Source organism: Gossypium hirsutum, chromosome D09, assembly GCF_007990345.1.
Source record: "Gossypium hirsutum isolate 1008001.06 chromosome D09, Gossypium_hirsutum_v2.1, whole genome shotgun sequence".
Classification (NCBI taxonomy): domain Eukaryota; kingdom Viridiplantae; phylum Streptophyta; class Magnoliopsida; order Malvales; family Malvaceae; genus Gossypium; species Gossypium hirsutum.
The window spans coordinates 42,209,505-42,221,985 of NC_053445.1; the positions used below are offsets into that span (position 1 = coordinate 42,209,505).

The window sequence follows — 12,481 nt, forward strand, 5'->3', positions numbered from 1 at the left end:
GATCAAATCATCAAAGGCTAAAGGGCAGGAAAAAGTGATGAAGGCATGACGATTGGTTTGTGCTAGCTTAAAGTCAACATTATAATATAGATTCAATGCGTAATCTAGCTTAGAACTTGTTGATGATGATATGTTTTTAATTATTTGCTAGTTAATGTTTGGATTACGTTAAGTCAAATGTATGGATCACGTTTGTATTTTAGATGAATGAATGGTTAGCATGTCATAAGGTTGTTCGTCATGAAGGAAATATTGTCACTAGTGTGCATCCTATTAGCATTTGTGCGTGTTTACATTAAACTCTTGTGTGCATAAACGGAGTGTTAGAGTAAGATATGTTTTGCAATACATTGGTGCATTTTTATTTATTTGACACTTGTATGCATCTATGTGGAGTGTTAGAGGTTAAATTCGTGTATTTATTCTTGATCCATAATTAATTAATAGGGACATATAATTCAATAATAATTCTATATGACAATGATAAATATGAAATGAAATTGATGATGATTGCGGTATATGAAAATAATACATGCAATATTTAGTGTCAAATGTGACTTAATTAGTAAGGAATTGTCAAAGAGAAACTAATTGATGCCATAATGACTACATGGAAAATTTTAATTGTTGATTCCTTAATGCGCTAACATGCTCTATTGCTTAATGGTTTTATATTGTGAAATTGGTTTTTGTTAACATCATTGAGCTTTAAAAACTCAGTGCTTGGATTGTTTGTTCTGTGCACAAGTATTGAAAGCATGTAGGAGTTTAAATTAGGGTTTGCAAACATTTGGGCTCTCAAGTCTCAACTACACTTACTAAACTTTTATAATTCATTATTTTTGTATTAGTTTTGGACATGTACCTTGTTCACTAGGTGAATTTTGAGAGTATATTTATGTGGTTTTGATGTAATTGGTATATATGGATATTTCTTAATATTTTAGTAGTTTTGGTTTGGATTCGCAATGCAAATTTCAATGTTGATTATGTGATTTTTGGTTTATTTTTTACTTCACTAGTGGATTTTTGATGATCAAGTATTTATATATTTTAAACTTGTTTCAGTATATAAAATGTGCTTGCATTGGTTTGGTTGCATGTTGAACATGTTTAGGTGTTTTTAGGGGGCACGATTATATTATTTATATTGCTTAATTTTTGCATTTATGAGTATTTGTCTCAATACATCAAGAACATGTCTCATGACCTCAAAAACATGTCTCGAGACCTCAAGAATAAATTTAAGTGTTTCATGCATTTCTTGGTAAAAGTCTCAAGACATAGTGACATTGTTTTGAGTCATAAAACATCAAAGCTAAATTAGTGAAAATTTAGTTCAAGATCTTTGAGACAATGTAACCATGTCTCGAGAATTCAAAATTTGAAAATAGAGGAGACATGTCTTGCAACATGGCTTCACTGTCTCGAGACATTGCCTTACATTTGATTAGTTTAACCTAAAATTCGTAGCCTGATTTTGTGTTTAATCATCTTTGACCTTGGATTCTAATGTGAGCCCGTTTGAGTTTATTTGAGTGCATTTGATATTCATAAACATTTATTAATCGAAATGGCCATGCTTGATTTTTTTAGTTTCGATGAATCGATTTTAATGTTTGTTTGAGTTGTTTCGGCAACGATTATGGTGACTTGTGTATCAATTAACTTTTAAATTTAGTGTAGGGTGTTACATTTTGAATGAGGACCAAATAATTTAAAATTAAAAACTATTATTTTAATCATTTTTAGTTAAAAAAAATGAAAACAACTTTTATTATTGTTTTCTAAATTTCAGATATTTTTATTTTCATTTTTAAAAATTTTAACCAAACATATATTTTTGGTTTAATGGTGCAAAAAATCCTCAAACTTTTTTAAAAAAGCAATTAAGTCCCTTTTTTTTGTACTCATTTGGGTACTTGAACTTTTAAAATGCATTAAAAATGCCTTGAAACCTTTTCAAAAAAGCAATTAAGCCCCTACTTTTTTTTGCACTCAATTGGGTACTTGAACTTTCAAAATGCATAAAAAAGACCCTCAAACTTTAAAAAAAAAATTAATCCCTAGCTTTTATTAAAAACTAGAAAAAAATTATAAAAATTAAAATCAATAAAAGCTATAAATATTATTAAATTTTAATAAAAAATTCAAATAATAAAAAATTATTAAAGATTAGAAAAAATATAAAAATCGTAAAAGAATATAAAAAATTGTAAAATTTTATGGAAATCGTAAAAAATTATAAATATAGAAATACAAAAAATATAAAATTTTATAAAGTTGTAAGAAAATTATAAAAAATGTAAAGAAATATAAATTCTGTAAATTTTTTTATAAAAATTATCTTACAAAAAAAAGTATTTTATAATTTTTCTATAATTTTTATTGATTTTTATTTTTATCATTTTTCGCCATATGTCACGCTGTGTTATCACACGTGATGACTTTAATTGAAAAAAAAAATTAGGTGTTGTTAAATTTATTATTATTTTTTATAAAATTTTACAATTTTTTATTTTGTACGGGTTTTATAAAAAAATATAATTTTTAATAAATTCTAAATTTTTAAATTTTTAATTAAAATTTAATAATTTTTCTAAAATTTATTATTTATAATTTTTAATAAGGGAAGGGCTTAATTATTTTTTTAAAAAATTTTGAGGGTCTTTTTGATGCATTTTAAAAGTTTAAATATCCAATTGAGTGAAAAACAAAATAAAGGCTTAATTATTTTTTTAAGAAGTTTAAAGGTTTTTTACACCCTTAAACATATTTTTTTCAATATTTTTTTAATTTTTCAAAAAACAAAAACAAAAACAACCTTTATTTTTTAAAATAAAATGCAACTTAATACTCTTACCAACTTCGTAAAATTCACTAATTACAATAATTAAACAAAAATATCATACATATAAAATTATAAATAAATACACTCAAAATGTGACATTAATTTATTTTTATCGCTTGCGAGTGTTACACCCAACGAAATCCTGCAACGTAATTAGTTGCGCTATACCCGTCCGCATCACACCCAACCCTCACCTTCTCTTCCCTCCAACAAAATCATTAATTTCTCGAAGATCTGCACAACAAAAATTGCTTTTTTTCCTCACTGAACAAAGTGATGACCGACCCCATCGGACCATCAACGTCAGCGATTCCGAATCCAAGTCCGACCACTCTTCTCCACCCGCGACGCGAGCCTTTCGAGCACGGCCTCCTACCAATGCAGAAGCTCATATTCACTGACCCACTCCAGGCCCTAACCTCTCTGAAGCAAAAGCTCGTATCATCCTCCATTCAACGAGTCGACTCGGCGGCCCTCGCTGACGCCCTCCAGATCTCTTTGGACCATGCACGTCTCGTCCTCGACACTCTCGCCTCGGTGCTCCACTCCGAATCCGACCCTCTCGTCACCTCGCGCTTCGACGATGTTGACTCCGTTGGTGCTGATTTGCTTGATCTGATCCTGTTTTTGTACATTCAATCGTATAAAAGGCTTTTGCCGCGCTTGCATAAGGATGCGGCTGCTGTTGCTGATGTTTGGCCTTCCACCTCAGCATTTGACGGTTACTTGTCGGCCCTTTCGCCTTTGCAGGTTTTGCGGTTGACCATTTTGCTATCTGTTTTGGTGAAATGTGGTTGATTTTTTTGAATTGGATTTGTTGTTGAAAATTATGCTGTTATATTATACTATTGTGTTGGATTCATGGCTACTTTTAGGAGAATGAACGTCTTGGACGCCGAGGGCTGATAATATTCACGGAAAATTGACTCTTGATTGGCATTTGGAAAGAACCTATTCCGTTTAATGTCTAGCAAATTGAAAGATTTCTTTTAGGATTATATTTAACTTTTTGATAATTGCGGCGGCTCTGTATTTCGTTACACTTGTTACTTGCTTTTTGTTTTTGGAAATAGGGAGCATTAGGACTTTTCAGATGCAAAAGTTAACAATCTTTTCGAAGAATTGTTTAACTTGTCGATACCAAAAAATGCATGATTATAGGTTTATGTGGAACAATTATGTTTGGAATAAAATTTACTTTTTACTATTTTTCATTTAAATAAAATAGAAGAAAATAAGTTGCAAGAATAAAGTAAAAATCAAATAAACCACAAATTTAGCAAACCATTAGAAAACGGAAAGCGAATTGTATTCCAATGTATGAATTTTAACATGTTTAAAAAACTATATCCAATTCATTGCTGCATTTTGATGGCTTTGAAGTTGGTCTTCATTATGAGTTGTTTGTAATATTTGTTGTCTTTTTCTTTTTAATTCTATATCCAATGCATTGCTGCATTTAAGTAAGAAATTTTGATGGGTGCTGCTAGCAAATGTAATGAAATTAATTGAGAGCCAATGTCTTAAATTGCTTGGTTTGATTGTTCATGTTTTATTGCTTCCATCTGCCTGCTGTTTTAGGATTGCTGTAAAATATGATTAATGCAGCTGGCACTATATGACTTGCGATGTTAAATTTTATGGTTTCATTTGAATTTAGTACCTAAGACAGTAGGATTTGCTATAATTTTTGTTTGTCCCATTTTCTATCCAGCTAAGTATCTCATTATGTCTTATCAGAAAAAAAGAGGATTTCATTAATACGGATTTCACCATGTCTGCCAACTTTTGCACTAATTATAGATCTATTCGCTGTTCGAAGTTATAGCTGTAGGCTATAGTCTTTACTTTGTAGCAAGTTAAAACACTCACAACTTAACCTTGATGGTTCTTCTCATTGAAGCTTGTTCGCTGCAACACCCGTCGGTTTTTGCCATCACAGGTTGATGAAGAGGCCCATCAGCTGTCCTATCTACAAAAGCACTTGGCTAATATTCTGTCTCTTTTGTCAGAGTCCATGGAGGGGGAAGGTGAAGAGTCTCTGGTTTGTAATACGGCTTCTTTCTATGTGTTGTTTGATGGGTGTTTTTTTCTAGTTTTTGTTCCGTTTTGTTTTCTCAATACAAGAAAAACTGGGATATTATGAATATAAGTCAGGTACGGAATTCTTTTTTTTTTTTGTTTCATGGTGATTTTTTTCTTTTTGCATTGTAACTAGTCATTTTCTTTGTATTTCATCTATAATTTGCAGTTATGATATGGCATTTTTTAATTTCAAAATGTTGTAATTATAGTTTCAAAGGATAAAAAGTGAGCCTGGGAGCATTAATTTAGTGGTTGTGCTGAGTAGATCAAATATTTATGTAGAATATTAATGAGCCCAGATGTAAATCTTTTTCTTTGTAAAGTGTCTCTGTGCGGTTTATGTTCTAGTCTTTGAAGGCATATCCTGGTTTGTGTTATGATATAGCTCGGCAAGTGGCAGAACAGCATTTTTATTTGTTATGAAACAATGCAATCATTATTGTGCTCATTTTTCTCTTTATGCATTTGTTGCCTTGCTTTAGGGTTGGTTTGCAACCTAAAATTGGTTTGTTTTGGTGTTAAACCTGATTCTATGTTGCAAGGGAAAGTTGGGAGCCTTATTCGCATGGCCAAATAAGAATGTAGACAGTTTCAACCAAAACAGGACAAAAGACCTTGCCAGCTTTTAAGCAATCAATCACAGATTTGAGCTGAATTTTTCCTTGTAACATTTCGGAATATAAATTTGGTGCTTTTTTTATTCTTTACGTTCCTATTCTCTGTTCCTTTCTTAACATGTATGGCTTTGTGCCCCATTTTCTATTATGTTTTGATTGGTTGTATTCTTTATTTTACTTCCTCCTTGTTATCAGCCTGTCTGCTGTAACTCTATTACCATGTATTCTTGATAAGTCTTTCTCGTATTTACATATCTTACTCTATTTCCATTTTTTTGCTTGTTATTAGCTTTTATTTTGTCGTGGTTTATTCACATAAGTACTGTTTCTTCAGGTTATATCCATGGAAGGGTTTGAGCACCTTGGGTTTCTGATTCAGTTTGAAGATAAGGGATCTGATGGAGATTTCTTAAGCCAAGCAGCTCCCATTTTTGCTAATTCAGATCCAGACATGCCTGCTGTTCCTGTTCCAGCATCACAAGTTCTTGGTTGGCTTCTGCAGAACATAGCTTCCTCTTTGGAACATGTTACTGAAAAGAATCCTGCAAAAGAAAATGGTCCTCCAAGTGGCTCTGATCAGGATGTTGTCAAAGCCTCACCAAGTGTAAGGAGTCCATGTTTCATTGAGGGGGTCTCTAAATCATCTTATGTAAAGCAGGCATCTGATCTTAAAAATTCTTCTCTGAAGGTTAGCTTATATTTGCAGTGAATTTTTTCATGGGGTATATTTTCTGTGTGGTGTTTGTTTTGCAATTTTCTTTTAAATGCACCCTATGTCTCTGAAAGACTGAAAGTACTTTGTGGTCTGGGTTCTTATCTTTATCTCCAACTCTAGTGTAATTTGAGCAACATATGGAACTTCTTGTAAAGAAAAAAAAAGAGAACTCATATTAGGTAAGCATCTTATGGATATTAGGTGGATGTCTATTGGATAGTGGGTGCATATTTTATGGAGGAACTGATATGGAGACTGCAGTTTAGGTGGGGTTGTTTGCTGTTTTGTTGCTTGCTTATCATCAAATAATAGGAATGGCTGAGAGGAATGAGCAAAGATGCTGGAGTTCTTAAATATAATTGAACTTGGTTATGTTTTCACTAATTGTATATTTGTGCGATGACGATGATGTGGAGAGAAAAGGGTGATTAATGATATATTACTAGGCTTTGAGGGGTAACATTCCTATATGATATGACACAGCTACGTGAAACAAGAAAGATGAGAATAAAGAATGGTTTTATGTTTGGTGCAATTACTCCTATCTTTTTATTGTCCTGGACCTCGGGACTTTTTACACATTTGCTAAACTTTTAAAGTTGTTATTATAAATTCTTCCTAGATTGATTGGGGTTTCTGTATCTATCACTTTGCTGTTAAACCTTGTTTCAGATATTAACTGCAGCATTTCTGAATGTCAGGCACCAGCTGCAATCAGTTGAATATTGGCAGTGTCTTTGGTCAAAAAAGTTTGTGATTTCTTGTAACCAATTAAGTAGAATAAGAACCTTCATTTGCTTGAGGCTAAAAGCTTTTTTCCTTTAGGTACCTCCCTTTTCTGAGCAGGAGTATTGTTTTCTTCCCATATGGTGCTTTTGCTTCTGTGCCTCCTTGCAATCAATGCCATCAATGTCTTTGTAATTGTCATATTACCGATTAAAAGCTTAAAGAAGCACAATTCATTTGCTATCTTTTCAGTAGCGATTGCCATCCACCCAATTATTGATGAATACTCACCTTCATTACATTAAAATAAAGAAAAAAATATTTTGATAACTGAAAGTATGGAGATTTGACTCTGGAACTTTTCGGGAAGGTGTACTCTAATTGGATAATGCCAGCGATTATGTAATTCTTGATTCTTGTTTGATATTATGTACTTTGTGGTCTAATACACCTCAAACTCTGCATGATCTTATAATTCCAGGTTATCAATTGCCATGATTCAGTTATTTACATTCTTGCGCCTTTGAGATATGCCACCATTTATGGATGCTCTGATGCTACTATAGTTCTTGGAGCTGTTGGCAAGGTATCAATCACCTTTGTGCTGTTACTATTTGTGTTGTACTAATTTCATAATCAGAAGAAACTTGCTCTGCTATTGTAATGTTCAATTTGGATACAAATTTGTTCTCTTTTTTATTCTGTATTGATTTTTGCAATTGCTGCAACCATTTCTCTGGTTTTTGAACTGAGACTCTGAAATAGATTTGTTTTGATGTCTCTTCATTGGTTTACATATTTACTGTTCATGGCTGGAATGTCTATGGTGTAATGTAAAGACATCGATGTTCTCCCTTTGAAAATCTTTCTTGTTAATGTTGCTTGGTCCATTTTATTTTAAATGCTTATGCACCAAATGTACCAGAACTTGTAGAATAATAGTCTCTCTTCATCCCTGCTGAATTTCATTGCTATTTGAACTAAAGGGAATTTGCACAAAATAAATATATGGCCATGCAGATGCATGCAATCACTTTCTATTGCTAAGATTGTTAGATCAATAAAAGATATTTTCTTGCCTTACCTGGTATAAGCTCATTTGATCTTTGTATGAAGTTATTAAATGTTGATGCTGGTTCCACTTATGGTTTTCCCTCTGATATTCTTGTTTTCAATTATTTTTCTCTCACGGGAACACTCTTTTTTGCTCCACCCACCTCCTGTCTTTCCAGATTTTATAGTAATTTCTTGATAGATAATCAACCTGATGTTTAGACCCCTTAAATATCAATCCATTTCCTGTTCCAGTAATTATAATTTTGATTCATGGATGAATATTATATGATTTTGCAATTGTAGGCAGTACGAGTCGAACACTGTGAAAGAGTTCATGTGATTATAGCTGCAAAACGGGTCTGCATTGCCAATTGTCGTGAGTGTGTATTCTTTTTGGGAGTGAATCACCGTCCCCTTATTGTTGGCGATAACCACAAGCTACAGGTGAGTAAACAACAATCCCCTTTTGCTGGTTATGTGATCACGCTTGAGTTTTGAGAAGAGATTAATGAACTTATTTCTAAGTAAATGCTGACTAGTCTTAGTTTTGAAAAATAGATAAATTTACAGGGGAAAGAAATCCAATTAGTTAATATTAGCTTCTGTTTTCTTTTCCCCGTAGAATTGGCTGTCTCACTCTCTTTGCCACTCCTGGGGACCTTTGGTCCTTTCAACTTCAGCCAAGTCAGCCAAACTCAGCACCCTAACTGGTGGTTGGTGCTGTTTGGCCCTGAAGTGCGCACCACCCTTTTTGTTTTCCTTTGACTTCTCCATGGTCTGTCACATTTATGGTTCATTACACCCAATAAAAAATTGTTTATACTAAGTTTTTATTCATGTAGCAGGTTTTGACAACTTGGAAATACAGTTGTATTTATGTTAAAAATTGATTTTGGCTGGTCTTAGTTTCATGTTTGAAAACTAAACATGTTTCATTGAACTAGCTTTTATTCATGTAGGTGGGTTAATATTCTGCTGAAAGCATGACATAATTTGGTTGAAAGTAGAAGGGTTTTATATTGGTAGGTTTCTCTACTACAGGTGAAGAAAGTTGGCCTACTGGCAGGTTTAGAGAGGTCTCTATCCATGTATGATAGCACGAGTCTTCACCTTTCTTGTGCTTTTTGCTATTTGGATAAATGTCAATGCAAGATATGCAAAATCAACAATCTCTAAATAGAATACCAGAGAAGTTAAATATAGAAAGATCTCCAGTGAAAAGCTAAATATGATATTGGATGCTAAGTTGCCACACCACAAAAGTTAGCATCCAAATAATTCAGAAATTCACAAGCTTCAAAAAAGAAAATGTATTTATATAAACACAAAACAATACATATAAGTTCAAAAAACTGTTTTACATTCCAATAAATCATATTTTGTTCCTACTAAATGAACCGGAGAAGACTATCCCTAATGAATCAGAAATTTGTACAAGTAGTGAATTGCGTTCTAGTTTTCGATCCTTGTACTAGGCCGATCCGCATTCTAGGTTTTATCTAAGCATACAAAACCCTAAGTAAGCTCAGATAAAAAAAATTCAAATAGCATATTATAATTCAAATGTGAAAGCTTCTCTTTTTAACATAAATTTCTATTAAAGTAAGTCTGCCTCAAATGTGATGTTAATTCTCCATGGTGAACTAGAGCCAGGCTGAGAAAATCACGTGAGACTTGATGGTAACATTTCTTTGTACTATTTATAAGATGAGAAGAGAAGAGAAGAGGAAGGGTTTTGATGTAGTGGGATGGTTGGCTAGATTGCTGTTGAGAGTGAGAGGTGAACGATGCCTGAAGGTGACTGCTTCTTGTTGTTGTGGCTTTATGGGTGCAAGTGAGAATTTATCTCATTTTCTTTGTTTATGTTTTCTTTTAGCGTTTTTAAAGCTGTTTTGGCCTTCTCTTGTGGATGATGTTAGCCAAGATTTTAATTGTAGCAGCTTGAAAAGAATTATTACCAGAATATCCTGTTAATCTTTGAAGAAGATGGGGTTAAAATAGCAGTTCAGGGGTTAGCTGAACCAACTATGAACCAAATAAATAAAGATTGATCAAGTTAAACATTGGGCATAAATTCTATTGTAAAATCTTTTGGTGATATGGTCAATAGCACTGTGTGATGGAGGGCATAAAGGATGCATCAGGCGTGCATATTGTACCTTATCTCTTTGTGAGAATATTTTTGGAATTATTATAACAATTTGATCATTCTTGGTGTGTTGTTACGAAGAGAAGTGATTAAAGGAAATTATTTTTACCGCTAAACTTCTGTAGTCTATTAATACTTTTTGAGCTCATTGTTTTGTATTAAGAATTTAATTACTTTGTAGTATCATCATCTGTTGGCAATTTGTTGCTGTCTAATCCATTCTGTCTGTTAGTCTGCAATGATGGAGAGTTCGGGAGATTTCATTATCTGGCCATTTAGAAGATTTAGGTTTTCAAGGGATATTTAATTCCTCAGTGGTTTGATTTTAGCATATTTAATATCAAATGTCCTGCAAAATAGAATAAGAACACCCTGAGAGGAATTCCTTGTTTCTTTCTCTGGCTGGTAGATATTGGCCCTCGCAGGTCTTTGGCTATATTATATTATAACGGACAATTTTCACTTTTTGAAGCCATGTTTGGCATCAGTATGAACTTTGACACTCAGGGACTGACAAATTTTGGAATTTTTTTTTTTTTTTTAAATTTCATCAGGTGGCACCTTATAATACATATTATTCTCGGTTGGAAGAGCACATGACTGAAGTTGGCATCGAGGCAACTATCAATAGATGGGATGATACTTTGGAACTTGGGATGATTGATCCGCACAATTCACTATCTCATCCTGCAGGTGTTTCTGATGCTCAAGCTGAGTCAGCTACACGACTAGATCCTGATCACTTCACAAAGTTTCTGGTAACTTGTGTATTTTATAGCTTAGCCTGGGGTTATTTTTGTATCTTCATTTTACCCTTTTAATGGTTGCATTGTGTTTGTACATGACAAACATATTTATATATGCAGATTCCAAACTGGTTGGAAGGTGAATCCACTGGGTCAACAAAGGATAACCCATTCCCCTTAACTGATCCATGCTTGACATCTCAACAGAAAAATGTAAATGCACTAAGCCCAACTGATGAAGAGGAAGTTTGACTTAATGGTTTGAGTTTGATTTTATTTCCATGATAGAAGCAATGTTTTTGTCTGTTGTTGTGGAATTAGCGGTTGGTTTTATTGATCTTTCTAGTACAGTATTAACGGAATTTTTGTTTCCTTGCTAACGTTATCTACAGCAAAATAATTTAGGTGAGATAAAGCAAATATTGAGAGAAGCTCCCCTTGAAGAAAATCTAAAAAGAGAATTATCATGTGCTCTTCATGTATACTTCAGAGATTGGTTATACGGTAAATCAATCATATTTCTGTTTTATTAAGTTCATATGTGGTGGTTTTGTTTGGCGTTTTAGGTTTTATTCTTGGTATTAGTTGTTACTACTTTCCTCGTCCAGAGTTCATTGGATGATATAGGATGATCCTTTCCTGAGAATTTAAATATTTAAATAGCCTCTCGTTGAACAAATTGCGTATTCCTGTTGATTTGTGAGAATGTTCCCATGTGTTATAATTTGTGCGTTCTTTGTCCCTTTTAATATTTGATTAATTAGGCGGTCAATTCCTAGATAAAGGATTGCATAATTCATTCAAATTATGTCATGTAAATCGTTTTGTTGAGATTTGTTGTACCTAAAACGTTCTGGCAATTCATTAATGATTTTTGTAATAAATAGTTGGGTTTGTTTTGTTCTTTCCTAAAACTAATTTTGTGACGTCATTTATGTATGCCTCTGAGTTTACAGTCTAATCTTAGCGGGTGTTTTAGAGGTTGATACTTGTATGATCTTAGATTAGTAAACAAAGGGGTGTTGTTAATTTATGTGAAAACTTAAAATGGCAGCCTCGGGAAATATTCGGCAGCTGTACTGCCTACAAAGTGACTGATACTGGCATCCGCAGGATTATATTACGCAATGGTACATGATTTAGATGAGTGGATGCGGTTTGTGGTTTTGTTTCAGTTTCTTCAACCCTTTTGCCAGTTCCCCAAGCTCAGCTCATCTCTTTTTGTCGTGGGTTCCCTTCAACACCCAACACTCAACAGGCAGCTGACAAATGAGACACCCTTCCAATTTGGAACGTCACATAAATTTTTATGCAGGATTGGCTCTGCTCTTTGCGCGTGCACCCCAGCACACCCAAAAAGAAAAAAAAAGCAATCAGATATTATTCATTTGCTAATCTCTTTGTAATATTTTTGGACGGAAGAAAACAATAATAATAAATAGGATCCTACTGTAACCTTTGTTAACCTAGGTCTTTACAGCAGTGTTATGAATTTAAATGCTCACTCTTTATTCCAACGTTTGTTCGTCCCCTTTA

At 33.2% G+C, this 12,481-nt stretch overlaps 1 protein-coding gene across 5 annotated transcripts; it reads left to right on the forward strand.

Moving 5' to 3' along the window:
• Positions 1 to 2,985: 2,985 nt before the first annotated feature.
• Positions 2,986 to 12,481, forward strand: LOC107891265 (TBCC domain-containing protein 1). Of its 5 annotated transcripts, XM_016815999.2 has the most exons (9): positions 2,995 to 3,601; positions 4,755 to 4,895; positions 5,888 to 6,241; positions 7,476 to 7,580; positions 8,354 to 8,494; positions 10,754 to 10,957; positions 11,066 to 11,158; positions 11,338 to 11,449; positions 12,000 to 12,481. In XM_016815999.2, exons 1-9 carry the CDS (start codon positions 3,128 to 3,130, stop codon positions 12,041 to 12,043), a joined length of 1,668 nt encoding a protein of 555 aa, XP_016671488.2. In that variant the 5' UTR covers positions 2,995 to 3,127; the 3' UTR covers positions 12,044 to 12,481. The 5 variants fall into 5 exon arrangements, 3 of the variants coding, with proteins under 3 accessions (XP_040956659.1, XP_016671489.2, XP_016671488.2); XM_016816000.2 differs by lacking the exon at positions 12,000 to 12,481 and having other exon boundaries at positions 2,994 to 3,601; positions 11,066 to 11,204; XR_005918164.1 differs by lacking the exons at positions 11,066 to 11,158; positions 11,338 to 11,449; positions 12,000 to 12,481 and adding an exon at positions 9,010 to 9,884 and having other exon boundaries at positions 2,989 to 3,601; positions 10,754 to 10,946.